Source organism: Podarcis erhardii (genome assembly GCF_964252035.2).
Source record: "Podarcis erhardii genome assembly, chromosome: 7".
Classification (NCBI taxonomy): Eukaryota; Metazoa; Chordata; class Lepidosauria; order Squamata; family Lacertidae; genus Podarcis; species Podarcis erhardii.
The window spans coordinates 38,514,011-38,531,661 of NC_138511.1; the positions used below are offsets into that span (position 1 = coordinate 38,514,011).

At 43.5% G+C, this 17,651-nt stretch overlaps 2 protein-coding genes across 3 annotated transcripts in view; one reads left to right on the forward strand and one right to left on the reverse strand.

Annotated features, from left to right (window-relative positions):
- The window catches only part of CDH13 (cadherin 13), a 684,692-nt gene that overhangs the window by 561,986 nt on the left and 105,055 nt on the right, over nt 1-17,651 (reverse strand). The window lies entirely within an intron of this gene.
- The window catches only part of SDR42E1 (short chain dehydrogenase/reductase family 42E, member 1), a 312,532-nt gene continuing 310,017 nt past the window's right edge, over nt 15,137-17,651 (forward strand). Inside the window, exon 1 of the mRNA XM_081870258.1 lies at nt 15,137-15,391. Within this exon, the coding sequence (XP_081726384.1) occupies nt 15,152-15,391 (240 nt within the window). The 5' untranslated portion in view covers nt 15,137-15,151. The remainder of the gene's footprint in view (nt 15,392-17,651) is intronic.

A 17,651-nucleotide genomic window follows, 5' to 3' on the forward strand; every position in this document is an offset into this window, starting at 1 on the left:
ACACTTGTTCGGCTCGCTTGAAACACATCCTGACTGGTTCCTCTCAGTGCTCTGTGTTGAAAATTAATCTGCCACTAATAAAACATTTAAAAGGTGTCGTCTAGCACGGACTGGGATGGAACAACCGTCTCATGAATAAATACATACACTTTTTTTTTTTTTTACAAGGCATGGCTGCCTCCAAAAAATGATTTAATAAGCACAGCATCTTTGAAAGCTGTGCACATTCAGAGCTCCCAATAGTTTTTGCATTGACCCTTTGTGATGATAAAACAAACAGGTGATGGCGAATGTAGATGCAATGCAGAACCTGAGTGCAAAAGCATTTCCCCCATTTGTAATTTATCAGTAACTGGTATTCAGAGGCTTTCTGCCTCCAGCAATGGAGGCAGAGCACAGCCATAATGTCCAGTAGCCACTGATCTATTCCACCAGTTTCTTCTCACAGTGGCCAGCCAGATGCCTGAAGAGACTTAGTGCAACTGTGCTCTCCCCCTCTGCAATTCACACCATTTCGTGTACCTGTACACCAATCCTTCATCTCTTGCACTTAAAACATTTTTCCTACCCTCTAAAAAAAAAAAAAAATCCATATGCTGACTTTCCTCACTTACCTTTCCAGAGAGAAAATGTGCTTCCTCCTACCTTTTGACTAACTGCTGATTTTACAATTTAATCTCAGTCGCCTCCTGGCATCCATTTGTTAAGTACTTGTTAAGGTGCCAAAACAAGCAATGCCCTTGCACATTTGGCTTTTTGATCTTGCTACCACAAAATTGGCCATCTATCAGGACTGACTGAATGCTTGCCACCGGGGGTGAATGGATCTGCCCATGCAAGATAGTAAATTTGTGGTCACTCAGCAGACCTAATTTTACTTGCCACAGATGGAAAATAAAGGTGAAGGAGAATTACTGTAGGTGAGGCTAAATCACTGCTTTCAGCTTGTTCTCTTCTCATGAAATGTATGAGGCTAAAAAGGGATGTCTTCATCAGTTTCAGACACTGATTGCTATGGCTGGGGAAAAGAAAGCCTCTGGATCTGTATTGATATGTACCAGTGGCAGATGGTGTCCATTGAAACTGGTAGGGTGGGAGGCAGGGAGACCAACAGCAGATGGCACCAGAGCCAATGGCAGGCAGAGCCAGCTGATTCTGGATTAACCCCCATCCTCCTCCCTGCTGAGTTCCACAAGGGCAATACAAAGAAGAAGGGGGAGGAGGAAGCTAACAGACAGCGTCACCCTCTGGACTTATTGTAAGTGGGAAGGCAAGCTGGTGAGAGCTGGTGAGGCCAGTGAGGTTGGTGGTGCAGTGACCATTTTCTTAAATGGATTTATTTTAATTTAATTTCTAGCTTGTTCCAAGCAAAGTGTTAACATATAGCCTTACAAATAAGTTCACTTCCTGACTTATGGATCAATTGCATTTATACCCCACCTTTTGACCACCGCACTCCCAAAGCCGATATAGGACACAAACTTTGGACAAAGATTATATTAATGTAAAACACAACTCTGAGTATATGTAAAACAACAACAACAGCAACAACAACAGCCAGGTTAATTAAATAGGAATATGCAATATGATCACATCTTACACACATTCAACTTGTGTGATTTCGATCATACCTGGTTGAAGGTCGGCTGGTTGAGATTCAGCAAGCAAGGCAGGAGAGCTTCAAAGCTCTTTTCCTGCTGGGTTTTCCAGACACAAAAAGAGCTTTTAAGCACTCAGTCTTGCTTGGTGGGCAAGGCCTGCTCAGCTCACAAGCTCCAGAAGGCTAGTCATACTTGCACAGGGGCAGTTTGAGTATACATGTTTTTGCAAATATGTGGAACCCTTGGAACCAACCCCCCACATAAGATGCAATTGTATTGCTGCTGGAGTAGGGAAGTTCCCTATGTTATGAGGGATCAAGTTCCTCCCTACACTTGAGCACATTTGCAGGCATGTCTTCAGAGAAAGGGACTGGAAGGGATCCTTCCTCCTTGCTCTGAACACCTTGCGTATAAGAGCTCGACAAGTACACCATGGCCCTGCCGCCTCAGCATCCCACCACAAGCATGCATGCCAAAATGCACCCTCCATGATTCCTGCAGAGTGTAGAGTGACTAAGCGTGTCATTAACCCAATTACACCTCATTTGGCTATCTCACCCCTCTTAACCTGTCTTTCCCAACCATACTAACAGGCAATAAACCAAACCAAACTATGACACTCCTAAAACAAGACTCCCAGCAGTATGAAGTAGTCAAAAAAGGAGAGTCCTGACAGTGGTGGACCTTGAGGTCTCAAATTTCAGTAGCATCCTGTGAAACACCAAATTTGGCACCCCCACCTTCCATTCTACATCATAGTTGCAGTGCCCTGGAGGTTCTGTGCCCAGTGTGACCAAACTAGTTGTGCTCCCCTGAGAACATTTAGGGGCTCCCCTCAAAATTCCTACTCATTCTCTAAAGAGGTGACTAACAAAGCCCATGTTGCCTTGAGATGGGAGACACTACAACGAAAGGACCACACCATTTGGAGGAGATGCAAGCCTATAAAACCAGGTCGTCTCCTCTCCCGACTAGTTCTCACTTAGGACAGGTGGCCACACCAGCTCCTCCCCTGGGCAAAACCAACTGAGCCTTCTTGGAAAGGGAAGCTGGGGTGTGGCAAATTCTCTGGGTGTGACAGGCGTTCTCAAAGGAGCTCAAGATGGTGTGCATGCTTCTCTCTCCCCCCCCCCATCCCCACAATAAACCCTGTGAGGCAGATTAGGCTGAGAGGCAGTGGCTGGCCCAATGTAACTCAGTGAGCTTCATAGTCAAGTGAGGATTTGAACCCTGGTTCTCAAGGTCCTAATTCCCACACTGTAACCACTCCACCACACTGTAACACAGAAACAAGGTGCTGACACATGCTGGGGAAAACCCAACATTACACACAGAAGTGAAATGCAACCTCCATTTAGAACTAATCAGGTCCAAGGGCCAATATGCCATTCTTGTCCTCCAGTTTCTTAACATAAAACAAACATTAAGTGCATTAAATGTGAAATTAATGTTGCTTATTTTTCTCTCTCCGAACATATTCCTTCCATCATCCGTCACCCACATGAAATATTGTCACTTCAAAGTATGTAGCGCAAAACATTTAAATCAATGTATGGGTAGAGTGCTGGGGCTTTTGTGTACACACACAGTCACACGTCTCTCTCTCTCTCTCTCTATGTATAGATATATACATGTCATTTCACAGTAATTCAAACTGGGAGAGAGAGTAAAGGAGCGTTTCTCGTTAAGCATGCCTGAGATAAATCAGAAACAGCATCTGTGGAGCCATGGATCTCCTTTCACTGTGACAAATATATTTAGATGCATGGTGTGCTTGGATTAGAAAGCCAGGAGGGAGACTTTTTAATCATTGTTGGGAGGAAACATCAAAAGGAAAGGATCCTACACCCCCACATTGGCTTTCTTTGGGCACAGGCTTTCAAAGCCAGCCTCTTCTCACCCTGTCCCAAAGCCGAAACAAGACGGAGTCACAGTTCAGAGCCTGCCTTTCCACAGCACCACTTATAGCAATACAAAAGCAACTTGATTTGTGTGTCAAGCAGGGTAAACCTTAATCCATCTTCCAAGTCAGACATTGCTTCTCACTTGCAAAAGGGCTGCTGCCCTAACACAGACTGAATGCAAAAGAGACAATTTGAATTAAGCCGTGTGGCAGAGAAAATGATAAGGCGACTAGCCATGGTAGCTATGCTCTCCTTTGGCAGTAAGAGGAAGCCATACCCTGCAACATTCCTCAGATGAAAATAGGGACATTTATCACTCCCCTGCAATGGACCCCCCATTTTTGTGTCCCCCACAGAGCACTTCCTATTAGAAGAAGAGTGAGTGCCACTAACACTTCACCAATGGGACACACACCTGCCACCATCCTGAGAAAACCCCGATTTGATTTGATTCTTTAGTAGATTCACAAAATGAAAAACACACACCAACAAATAAATTTTAGAAAGGGGGAAAATTAGATGCAGACACACAAAGCATTTAAAAAACAACAACCAAGACTCCTTGAGCTCCATTCCTCCTTTCTTCCTGCCCAGGGCAACCATGTCCCTTGCCTAGCGCTCAAAGCCAGCAGCCTTTCCTCCTCCACACCTGCTCTCCAGCAGCCACTATGAGCTGCCCAAGGGAGGAGGCTGGCAGTGGTGGCCATGGAGGGGCAACAGGATGTCTCCTCACAGCCACCACTGCTGCCTCTGCCATCGATCAGGAGAAGTGCCGGGTCATCCGCCTCCCCAAGCTTGGTGGCACTGGAGCTGGCAGGGAAAATAGGGACATTCCAGGATCAAATCATAATTCCAGGACTGTCCCTGGAAAATCGGGGAAATTGGAGGGAGGTTGCTGGGAATCACAAGTAGGGAGAGTATTGCTTGTAGGTCCTGCTTGTAGGCTTTTCACCAGCCACTGTGAGAACAGAACGCTGGACCATATGAGCCATTGGCCTGATCCACCAGACCTTCCCTACATTCTCATGCAGAATGGGTGACAGAAAGGTTTTAACAATATAAGTTTAATATGCATAAAATGTTCTGTTTGAATGCATTGTATTTAAAATGCTTTGCAGAGCAGTTTGCATTAGGCACAAGGGGTTTGTCTCTAGTAAATGTGACAACGAGAGTGCTTAAGGCTAATTGATGACTCATCTTTGGAAACCTGAACATATCTTTCTCAGCATGAGGTGAAATTTGAGAATTCAGCATCTCAATGGAGCCAGGAGCAATAGCAGTGGAAGCTGAGCTCCACAATGGTGATCAAGCAAGATGCTTGCACGGGATCTCTCTTTCTCTGGGATCAGAGAGAGGAAAGTTCTTGGGCTGAATAAAGGACTAAAATGAAGATGAGACTGCACTGTCAGTTTGTTAAAGAGTAATGTGTTTGTTAAAGAGTAATTTTATAATGTTTATTTGTAACTATTTTATGAGTGTTTCCAGTAAAGCTCTGAAACTCATGCTTGTGGTGAGGAACATTCATTTCTACTCTGCAGAAGTTCCAGATCAGAGATTTTGTTGCAGCAACAAAAGGGACTTCTCTCAAAAATATTTACTCCGTATAGTTAAAGCTATGGTTTTCCCAGTAGTGATGTATGGAAGTGAGAGTTGGACCATAAAGAAGGCTGATCACTGAAGAATTGATGCTTTTGAATTATGGTGCTGGAGGAGACTCTTGAGAGTCCCATGGACTGCAAGAAGATCAAACCTGTCCATTCTTAAGGAAATCAGCCCTGAGTGCTCACTGGAAGGACAGATCCTGAAGCTGAGGCTTCAATACTTAGGCCACCTCATGAGAAGAGAAGACTCCCTGGAAAAGACCCTGATGTTGGGAAAGATGGAAGGCACAAGGAGAAGGGGATGGCAGAGGACAAGATGGTTGGATAGTGTTCTCGAAGCTACCAGCATGAGTTTGACCAAACTGCGGGAGGCAGGAGGGCAGAAGAGAGGAGTGCCTGGAGTGCTCTGGTCCATGGGGTCACAAAGAGTCGGACACGACTAAATGACTAAACAACAACAACAACAACAATGGTGTGTTGTGCCCTTTGAGACTGATGTGGCAGAAATTAAGGAGTTCAGCAGTAGGTGGAGCCGGAGACCCAATGCCAGGCAGACAGTTCTAACTCTAGTATTGTCCCCATCCTCTTTTCTGGTGAATTATACAAGGGCAGGAGGCGGGAGGCAGTGGAAGACAGAAGTGCCTGGCGTGCTCTGGTCCATGGGGTCACGAAGAGTCGGACATGACTAAACGACTAAACAACAACAACAACATACAAGGGCAACACCTTAGACCAAGGGGGATGAAGCTAATAGGGCAGTGCTTCCACTCCCTGGAGTAAATAAGTAGGAGAGCAGGTGAGGGCTGGCTGAGGGCAGGTGAAGGTTGATGGGGCAGCGATCCATTTGCCCTAGTGGAACAGCCCTCACTACCGCCAGAGAAATTCTGAACTTCTTTTGGGAGGAAGGAAACTTAGAAATTCAATAGATAAATAAATGTTCAAGATCTGAAAGGTGAGGGGGCATAGGATAATAAGACCATGTCAGATTTAGCAGTGGAAGATCCTTGTGGAACATTCCATCACCACTGGTGAAGATTTTAAGAGCATTCAGGTGTGGGGATTATTGTGTTATTTTTCCTGCTTAAAATGCTTCTGCCCTATATGCTAATCTTCCTGTTACATTGCATTACCTGTTGTGTTTAGGATCTGTGGCTTTTTAAATCAAAATCTAGTCATGTCACATTGAATTGCATTTACACCATTGGACATCAGCAGATGTCATCACACACCACCACCCTTTATGCCAGTGGTTCCCAAACTTTTTCATGCCACGGCTCCCTTGGTTCCATAAACTCATCCCCAGTGCCCCCTACCCTACGCTATTAAAAAGCATTATTCAGAATGGTGGTTTGCAAGACACACCAAGATAGTAAAGCAATAAAATTCAAGACAATAGCAGTTAATTGCACATTTATTCAAAATCCAATTAAAACTATTTAGTTTAATTAAGTAACTCAACCAAATTAGTGAACTTGATCCAGTGATGCTAGATTTTCAAAATCTGACAGTCATTTATACCTCCAGTGCGGCCGCCCCTTAGCCATTCCCTTGACTCTTAGTGCACCATCCCCTGCCCGGGTAATTCCACTGTTCCCCAGGGGGTGGTACCACTCTATCAGGGAACCATTGCTTTACATGACACTTCTGTTCTCTCGTGATTTACCCATGAAAATGGCAGGAAAGAGCTGTATGTTGGGATACCACCCCAAATTTCATCCTGTGCTCCAGTTTTTTATTTTATTTTATTTTATTTTATGCAAGAAATTAACCTTGAAATGAGTGCTAAACTTCTACTAGATTCCACCAGATTCCCAGAACTGGATTTTGCACCATGTGAAATATCATATAAAATGTGGAGATTATCCTGTAAAGAAATGTCAGGAAAGTGGAATAAAATGCTGTCTGAATGCAGACATGAAGGCAGAATTATAATGATGGGGCTGAATCACAGCTGGTGCAGGAAGGGAACACACACAATACCCTATATTGCACCAGGCCATGCCCACATCAGTTTAACACCAGTCCCAGACCTGGGACAAGGACTTTCCCTCTCATGGTTTCTTCCCATCACACAAGGACTGGATCAGCCGCATATCACCTCATGCCATTTAGTTCTTTAATTCAGTCGGAAAATATATCCAAATCCTTTGCAAGTTCCATAAGCAAAATATGGTCTTAACTCAGTTGTTCATCTTTTTCCTAGAAGTTATTTATATCTCACTTGAACATTAATAGAGCAATAAAACATAGTGTGCACCTTTGGAATGTAATGTGCTGCTTGTATTTTTTAAAAAATAAAATAAAAATTATTTTTTAAAAATAAAAAAGTGGTGTGATCCACACACTGGTTTTCAGGAAGGGACACAGGTGTGAATCAAATCAATTGCAAATCAGTGGAAATTATTTGATTTGGAGTAGGGGGAAGGGGTGCTAAGCCAGCACCAAATTAATTCAGGCTGCAATACTATACTCCAGAGACAAGGAACCTTTTTCAGCCCGAGTGCCACATTCCATTGTGGGCAGCCTTCCAGTGCCACAGGCCAGTGGTGGGCAGGGCCAGAGGCAAAAAGGAGTGGAGCAACAAATGTGTAAATTCTACCATTGTACAGTAGGCTAGTTTTTACACACACTCCTCTCAAACCAACATCCAGGGCACCAAGAGAGATTGAGAAATTTCAAGGACACATACCAGCCAAGCAAAAACATTTGTAGGAAAAAGCAGGGGCAGTGAGTGTGTGGTCTGGAAAAAGTTCTGAGGACCAGAGGGAGAGGACTAAAGGGCCACAATTGCTTGCCTCCCATGATGTATCTGCCAACCTGGGATAAAAACCCATTGAATTAAATCTGAATAGACATGCATGGGATAGTGCCGTTGGCTCTGGGATTCTGAAGACCTTGAGGTTTGCTATTCGTATTCTTTTGTTTAGACACTGTTAAAAGATTAGTAGATGTCACATCATAGAAGCATAGGGTTGGAAGGGACTTCAAGGGTCCAACCCCCTGAAATGCAGGAATCTCAGCTAAAGCATCCCTGATAGCTGGCCACCCAACCTTTCCTTAAAAACTTCCAGTGAAGGAGAGTTCATCACCTTCCAATGATGTCCATTTCACTGTGGCGCTGATATCAATCTGTTTATTTGAAACCCTTCACATAAAGAGACATACTGACTGTCATATTTCAGTAAGAACATAATACTTCCAGGAAAATTAACACCACCATCAATGGATAAAATCTTGTTTAGTTTAGATCTCAGGTACTAAACAGCTGTTGCCAGAAATGGCAGCCAGATGTTCCACAATGATACACAACATTATGCTCAGTTTTAAAGAAGTTTTTCCTCCCTCCAAAACTGCATTCTAATAGCAGGATGATGCCTCTTTTAAATCAATGATTTATTAAAGCAAAAGCTATTAAGTTCCTTTTACTTTTCACACTCTGGGACCCTCCAGAACATGCTATTATGCACATCAGCAAACATAGGAAAATGTCTGTAACAGTGTGAGAACTCCTTGCTAGCTGATATGCCAATTGTTAGACACTCATCTGCCTTTTTCCCTTGGAAAACAGCTTCCCGCACACCTGTACATTTTAACATAGGTAGAGACATGACTGTTCACTACCTGCATTTTTTTTCTAAAAAAGAGGGTATTCTAATCAGTTCTTGTTGCTCTGGTCTCCTTTTCCTCCTAGTCAGCGTGTATAAAGACATCTCATCTTTCATGCTCATGGAATCAGTGCCTTGAATTTCAATGGAAAGGATGATAAAATGTATCAAAATACCTCGCTGGGTTTCATTCAGCCCCACTTAGGCCCTTGGCTTTCCCCTAATCATTTCAAAACACTGAAGCATTTGCTATTTAAAATGAAGCCATATACCCCGATGGCAAGTCATAAACCACTCATTTTAAGCCACTTGAGCTGCCCAATTAAAGCTGCTGAGCATTGCAAGGCAGCTGATGTGGCAGCAACGCAAAGCTTATGCCTGTAGAGACCTATATTAAGTGTAAACAGCACTGAACAGGAATGACAAAAGTTAAGGTGCAGGAACATGTGTGAGGGGGTCTCCCCTCCCGCATTTTCATTTTTTAACTAGAGTTCCCAAGCTTCTTTGGGGAAAGTTATGAGTTTTTAAAGTGGTATGATACTGCTTTGAATGCACAGTGCTGATGGGACCATATTTCTAGAGAGGCATTGTAGGTTATTGTTTTACTCTTATTCATTTGTTTGGTTTCAGTGCTTCTTGGGAGCCAGCTTGGTGCAGTGGTTAAGAGCGGTGGACTCGTAATCTGGTGAATTGGGTTCGCTTCCCCACTCCTCCACATGCAGCTGCTGGGTGACCTTGGGCTAGTCACACTTCTTTGAAGTCTCTCAGCCTCACTCACCTCACAGAGTGTTTGTTGTGGGGGAGGAAGGGGAAGGAGATTGTTAGCCGCTTTGAGACTCCTTAGGGTAGTGATAAAGTGGGATATCAAATCCAAACTCCTCCTCCTCTATTGTAAGTTGTAAAAGGTGTGAGTCACTTTTCATGGGAAAAGAGGCAAATAAATGTTAATGCTGATGTTGTTGTTGTTGTTAATTAAACACCCTTCACCCAGGGTGGGTCACAAGAATTTAAAATACTATATAAAAACAGTTGTAAAAAAATCACAGTAATAGTGTGGCTCCTACAAACACACCCACCCCTCATGTGTCAAAGATCAAGGTCAAGTGGTTTGTCTTCCAGCATATGGTGAAAAGTGTAGAGTGAAGGTGCCAGTTGCATCTCTGTGAGGATGGTAACTGTCACAGAGCATGCCCTTTCCCAGGCCACCAGGAGTGCCAGCTTGGCCCTGCAACCGTGGATGCCTGGGACTGTGGGTGCCATGTAGCGTGTATGGCCCTGGAGATGAAATTGGTGGGTCCCTGGCCCCTTCGTGGGGAAATTTGTGGGTGCTCAGGCACCCGGGGCCCCAGGGAGCCAGCACCTATGCAAGCCACACACCCTGAGCTCCTGAGAGCAGTGGAACTACCAAGAGAGCCTCCTCTGTGGATCTCAACACCTGAGATAATAGTAATATGCCACTGCACTGAGTACTGTATCACTGAGCAACACACACAGCTTTTAGTGAAGAGTCAACCAGCAGCCCTAGTTATAAATAGCAAGAATGGCCATCTCATCCTCAACTGACTTAACATTATGATGTCTGGAAGGGCTTCCCAAATGACCTACATCGATTTAGGACAACTGAGGATCTGGAGGCATTCACAACTGTGGTGTGCACCCTTGCATGGCGATGCTCATCTGACTAATCATGCTGGAGGTAATGGCATCTTAGTGTAGGTTTAAATTGAGTAATATTACCATTAATAACAGTGCTTAATTAAGACATCTATAATGTATTTTAATGAGAAAAAATTGAAAGTCCTTCTGGATTTTTTCCAGTCAAATTAACATTGAGGACTTTAGACATTATTACAAGTGGCATTACAGGAATTAAAATTAGGTTTAAATTAAGAGGTGTCACTTTGCTTTTTTAAAAAAAAAATAAAAATAAACCTACAGCTTTTTGGAGCTATATTAAGTACTTACAGTCTTAAGTCAGGGAAATTACCTAATACAATTTGCAAGGTGTATCACTATAAAGGGGTATCATTATAGAGTACTATGAGTAGAGAGGCTCAGTCACACCTCCCAGGAAAGGTTCCAGAAAGACCTGTAAGCAAGGTGAGCTTTGCAAGTGTCCTCTGACCAGTATACAGTGGTGCCTCGCAAGACGAAATTAATCCGTTCCGCGAGTCTCTTCGTCTTGCAGTTTTTTCGTCTTGCGAAGCACGGCTATTAGCGGCTTAGCGGCTATTAGCAGCTTAGCGGCTATTAACGGCTTAGCGGCTTTAAGAAAAAGGAAACAAACTCGCAAGAACTCGCAAGACGTTTCGTCTTGCGAAGCAAGCCCATAGGGAAATTCGTCTTGCGAAGCACCTCAAAAAACGGAAAACTCTTCCGTCTAGCGAGTTTTTCGTCTTGCGAGGCATTCGTCTTGCGGGGCACCACTGTACAACCAAGGCAAGTATAAGCCAGTCATCTGGTGATGTCATCACATCCTGTGGGGAGCAGACATATATTTAAAACACATCCAACCCACATTAAAATCACATGACACCCCTCTAAGAATCCTAAGAACTATCATTTCTCCTTCACAGAGCTATAATTCCCAGCACTCTTAAAAAACAGGAGTCTCTATTATTCTTTGGGGGAAATCATGTCTTTTAAAGGTGGGTCAGATATACTTCTAATCTATGGAGTGTTTTAAATCTATGGAGTGTATTTAAATCTATGGAGTGTATCTAGGGTCATTAAAGCAGATTTTGGAGTACAGAATGGGAAGCTAAGCTCCATTCCTTCTGCTGCTAGTTGTGACGCTTCCAGAAAAGGACAAAACTCAGCTTTTCCTGGTTTCTGTTTTTTCCAACCTTTAAGTTCAGCTCACTACATTTCCACATGAGATAGTGATTGTTATAAACTTTTTAAAATAACCACCACAACCCTACAAGCTCCTACAAAAATGAAACTGCTGTAAATTTGTTTACAGTTCCTGGCCTGGATAACATGCTTAGCTAAACTGTGGCTTAGCATTCTGCAGCACAGTAGCAGAACCCATGGGGGAGCACATTCTTCTCTCTGGAAGCCCCCACTCTCATGCATTCATGGCTTGGCTTACCATGGGGGGGGGCAGGACTGAATCCGGCCAGTGGTCCAGATCCCTACACTCCCATGGGATTGTCTTTAACTGCTTTTAATATTGTGTTAGGGTGAAGAAAGGGTAAGAAATGGTGGTGATATGTAACAACTTGAAAGGGGCTCACCTTTGCAAATGATTTGCAAGTGGTTTTAATTTAAAAAAATTAAAAACAGACTTCATCATTATGACAGTCATGGCTTTACCTGCCTCTAGGTATGACAATTGGGGCAGTTTGGGGTAAATGGCCTGCCAGACTGAAGTGGGCCCACCCCTGGATTAGCATTATGTGCAAAATGGGTCTATGCTAGCTCACAGATCACTGTGTAACTATTGGGGTAGAGCAGCACATGATGCAGGTCTCTGCCCCCCTGCCACCGCCTCCTCCTCCTCCCTCCTCCTCCCTCCTCCTCCTCTTCTTCTTCTTCTTTGACAAATGCATCAACGAAAGGGGGAATGGAAACAAGAGGTGGCAGAAAACTACTCAGAGACCACTGCAAAAGCCAAAAAATGGCATTTGAGATCCTTAATGTTCAGGCCCAACTGCTGCCTCTTACCCCATTGTCAGAAAAATTCATTCTGAAATCAATTAATTTCCTTTTGCATTTTCTCTTGCACAGACAAGACACCATTTCCAGTACATTCTTGGAATAATGAACCTGGGGTTTAAGAGCTGTAAGCTGAAGTAAATCAAGCACAAGGAAAGGATTTGAATACCATCTACTCCCACTTTATTTTACATTTGTTAATGTGCCAGTCATCAATACATTCCCCGTTTATTGAGCAAGAACAAAATGTTAATATTAAAGCTTCCCTTATAGGTGATGACATTCCTCTAACTGCTATTCCCCAAACACACGGGAGATATATCTTTGCTGTCTCAAGACAGCAGTGACGCACCTTGTACAGGAGGCTAGGAGAGAGTAGAAATAAACCTTGGCATTAAGAAAAATGAACGCTGTAAAAAAAAATAATAAAGCACATGGGGATTGACTTTCCTCCCCTTCATAATTCAGGTGAGTTGTATGATTGGATCTTTACAAAGATACCCATTTATACTTCTGCACTAGGCTATGGACATATGAAGCTGCTCTCTGTTGAGGGGTGTGGAATTTATGGCCCTCTAGATGACGTTGGACTCCAACTCCCATCAGCTCTAGCCAGCACAGAGCTGATTGGAGCTGGAGTCCAGCAACATCTGAAGAGTAGCAGGTTCACTCTTCCTGATCTAGCTAGTATTGTCTACTCTGGCTGGCAGCAGCTATTCTGATTATCAGGTGGAACCTATTCCCAGAGTCCTGCAGATGCCAGCAACTGAACATGTAGAGCTTTTGCCTTACCAATCAAGTATGTGCCTTCCATTAAACCCGCCTTACTATTGACTTGCTAACATTGCAACCATTTTTTTTTAAAAAAGTTATGGTACTTTTACATTTATATTACACCTTTTCTCCAAGGAGATCAAGGTTGTGTACATTGCAACAAACCTGTGAGGTAGGTTGGGCTGAAAGACAGTGATGGGTCCGAGGCCACCCAGTGAGCTTCATGGAGTACAGAATGGGAAGCTAAGCTCCATTCCTGCTCCTTTATTTCCAGGTAAGTAGTGTCAGGATTGCAGCCTAAGCCAGGCTATTTGTCCATTTAGTCTTGAACTATTTCCTCCAAGGAACTGCTTTCTGGAACTACAGACAGGGTTCATCCCTCTCTCCAATTCCAGAAGCACCAGGGAGTGAATCTGCGAATTTTTGGATGCTTTTCATTAAGCCTGAGGTGGAGAATCTTCGGCTCATGGACTGCTTTTTTCTAGCCAGGATGGAGAGATGTAAAGAGATACAGACACTTTTGGCTTCTGCGTGGCTGTTGCCTACAGTCCAAAGGGAGGAGTCATCCATTCAGGAGAGAGAAAAGAACTTCTCCATAGTATTGGACAAACAAGGACTGGACAAATTGGTGGTCTATCAAAGGCTACTAGCCATGATCACTATGTGCCTTAATAGCTGGAGGCAGTAAATGCTTCTGAATACTAGTTGCAGGAGAGGAGAGTGCTCTTTTGCTCTGGTTCTTTTGGGGAATTTCCCACAGGCCTCTGGTTGGCCACTGTGAGAACAGGATGCTGTACCAGATGGGCCATTGGCCAACAAGCTCTTCTTATGTTTTTATATTTCTTACATTATTCTCCATTGTCTCACCCACTTTGCCTCAGGTCCTGCCAACCACTGGCATGTTCCTCCTCCTGTCCCACCATAAGAGAACAGGAGGAGAGATTTTAACTAGCTCTTACTAGTTCCCGGCTCATTTTCTCAGCTACAGCTGTATACTACCTCTCTGTAAAACTCAAAAACAAGTACTACTATGAAACCTGGTGGGATAAGTCCCATGACTGGAATGTAATAATGGAGGGTTACAATCTATTTCAGAGAAACAGACCAGACAAGAAAGGAGGAGGAGTGGCGTTATATGTCAGGGATGTGTATACCTGTGAAGAGATCCAAGATTTAGAACCTCAAAGCCAAAGTGAGAGCATTTGGGTCAAAATTAAGGGAGAGAAGAATAACAGGGACCTCATTGTGGGACTTTACTATAGATCCCCAAGCCAAACGGAGGACATAGATGATGCCTTCCTGGAACAGATGGCCAAGCATGCAAAAGGAACGGAGATAGTAGTAATGGGGGGACTTCAATTACCCGGATATTTACTCAGTGGATTTGTAACTGGCTGACTGACCGAACACAAAGGGTGCTCATCAATGGTTCCTCTTCATCCTGGAGAAGAGTGACCAGTGGGGTGCCACAGGGTTCTGTCTTGGGCCCGGTCTTATTCAACATCTTTATCAATGACTTGGATGATGGACTCAAGGGCATCCTGATCAAATTTGCAGATGACACCAAACTGGGAGGGGTGGCTAACACCCTAGAGGACAGGATCACACTTCAAAACGACCTTGACAGATTAGAGAACTGGGCCAAAACAAACAAGATGAATTTTAATAGGGAGAAATGTAAAGTATTGCACTTGGGCAAAAAAAATGAGAGGCACAAATACAAGATGGGTGACACCTGGCTTGAGAGCAGTACATGTGAAAAGGATCTAGGAGTCTTGGTTGACCACCAACTTGACATGAGCCAACAGTGTGACGCGGCAGCTAAAAAAGCCAATGCAATTCTGGGCTGCATCAATAGGAGTATTGCATCTAGATCAAGGGAAGTAATAGTGCCACTGTATTCTGCTCTGGTCAGACCTCACCTGGAGTACTGTGTCCAGTTCTGGGCACCACAGTTCAAGAAGGACACTGACAAACTGGAACGTGTCCAGAGGAGGGCAACCAAAATGGTCAAAGGCCTGGAAACGATGCCTTATGAGGAACGGCTAAGGGAGCTGGGCATGTTTAGCCTGGAGAAGAGGAGGTTAAGGGGTGATATGATAGCCATGTTCAAATATATAAAAGGATGTCACATAGAGGAGGGAGAAAGGTTGTTTTCTGCTGCTCCAGAGAAGCGGACACGGAGCAATGGATCCAAACTACAAGAAAGAAGATTCCACCTAAACATTAGGAAGAACTTCCTGACAGTAAGAGCTGTTTGACAGTGGAATTTGCTGCCAAGGAGTGTGGTGGAGTCTCCTTCTTTGGAGGTCTTTAAGCAGAGGCTTGACAACCATATGTCAGGAGTGCTCTGATTGTGTTTCCTGCTTGGCAGGGGGTTGGACTTGATGGCCCTTGTGGTCTCTTCCAACTCTATGATTCTATGATTCTATGATTCTATGATTTTATATGGATTAGGTTCCATCTAATCAAATCATATCAAGGATTTAAGTGACCTCCCCGCCTCACACTTCTTAGTGCCTAGAGGTTCACTCTTTTAAAGCACTCATCCTCTCACTAAAATAAAATAAAAATAAAGCATTATTGCATTCTGGGTTCCAATGCATCCTATTTTTAGCTTATATATCTGAACATTGCAAGCCACCACCCTTGGAACAGACATTCAGAACATCATTGAGCTGGCATGCTTTGGGAGGTTTCACTCCCACGTTATGAGAAACAGACGTCCTAGTACATTCCCAAAACATTACACAGCCAGTCTCAAAATATCCTGTGCTGCACCAAGCAACCCCTCTGGAAAAGTAATAATAATATTGTTTGTTTGTTTGAGTCTTGGAGGTAAGGGAAAGAAGAAAGCAACAAAACACTTGGTGTTTTCAAAGCATCCAGCACCACATGGAAGCAGATCGTCCTGTTTTGAAGAAAGTGTGTTTATACAGTGCAATGCTTGGGATTAAAATGCTCAAAAACAAGATTGCTATATTGAGAGTAAACTATTTGGTGTGAAGCTCCATCTTTCATCATCATTTTGTCTTTTAGAATAGGGAGACAGAATATAATCATTGTGAACCAAACTGAGACACTCCACTGTGGAGGTGGGAGAAACCTGATTCAGATCACATTTAAATTGGATTTACCCAATTGGCACAGTGTGCAAACAGAAACACAGCCATCCTTCAAAGTTTGCAATTCTCTGAATTTTGCACTACAGTTCTCTAGGAAATGCATATCTTACTGAAAATAATATCCCAATAAAACAGCTGTGGTGGTGTGAAATCCAAAAGTAGGAAGTTTCAGACAAGTTTTCTAGAGGCTGCCTCCTGAACCACTTTGGATTAGAACTAAACTTTTCACCCAGTTCAAGCCCAAGTAGAATTTAATCCACTTCAGCATGGAGGAATTCTTACTTTACCGGATCATACCAATGCTGTGGCTGTTAGTGCCCATTGGGACTGGTAGAAAAGACAGGGAGATGAACAGTAGGTGGTGCCAGAGCAAATAATTGGAGTCAACTGAAGTTGGGGCAGTGTCCCATTTGCCCATGTAGAACAGCCTCCACTGTACCAAAACCTCATGAAGTACAGCTTACAAAGTATACGGTCAACCAGATGCCTCTGGAAAACCCTCAGTGATTGAGCAATAATAGACCCTGTGCTTGTTTTGTTAGCTGCCACTGGTGAATAACCATCTCATTTCTGTTCTTCATTTTTGTTTGCATGCTTTTGCCTTTTGGGGATGTATATTCAAATGTTTAATGCAAGTTGTTAGGAGTTGTTCTTCTTTAAGATTCAGCTGCCTCCCCAGGGCCTTGAGAACTTAAATCTGAGTTTTGCCTCTAGTGCATACAGTTATAAAATGCATATATGTGTGTGTGTGTGTGTGTGTGTGTGTGTGTGTGTGTGTGAACTCTAAAGAGCCGTGCACCACCAGCCATTTCACACACTGAAACTGCTGAGGTCTATTTCGATGTGCCAGCATCCTGTAGGGCAACTATGTTGTTGCTTTTTTCTCCTCCCCTCCTAACCCAAATAAACAAAACATTGTCTTGGCTTTTAAAAACAAAGCAAGACAGGCCGTTCTAGAGGAAAGGAATGCAGCATGTAGCCAGCAAGGATGAACCTTCCAGGAAACATGTAATATCAATGGAAGGTGTGGGGACTGCATAAAGATAAGAGCTGCTTCGAGAATTTGATCTTTGCCATTCTGATTTGACCCGACTCCCAGGTGCTTGGTTCGGACTATAGCGATCCATCAGATTTCACACTTCTCTACATATTGTGACATAGTTCACAGCTCACAAAAACATATTCAACATGCATTGAAATAATGTGTATTTTTAAACTGTTAGTTTAAAAAGAGAAATACATTAACAGTATGCATTTAAAATGGATTCAACATGACTGCAGGGACTGCTTTGAAACTACAAGTGGTTTGTTTGCTTGACTTTGCAGGCATTAGAGAAATGGATCCAGCTGGCGTACCCCAAGATCTGACTGGTCTCCCCCA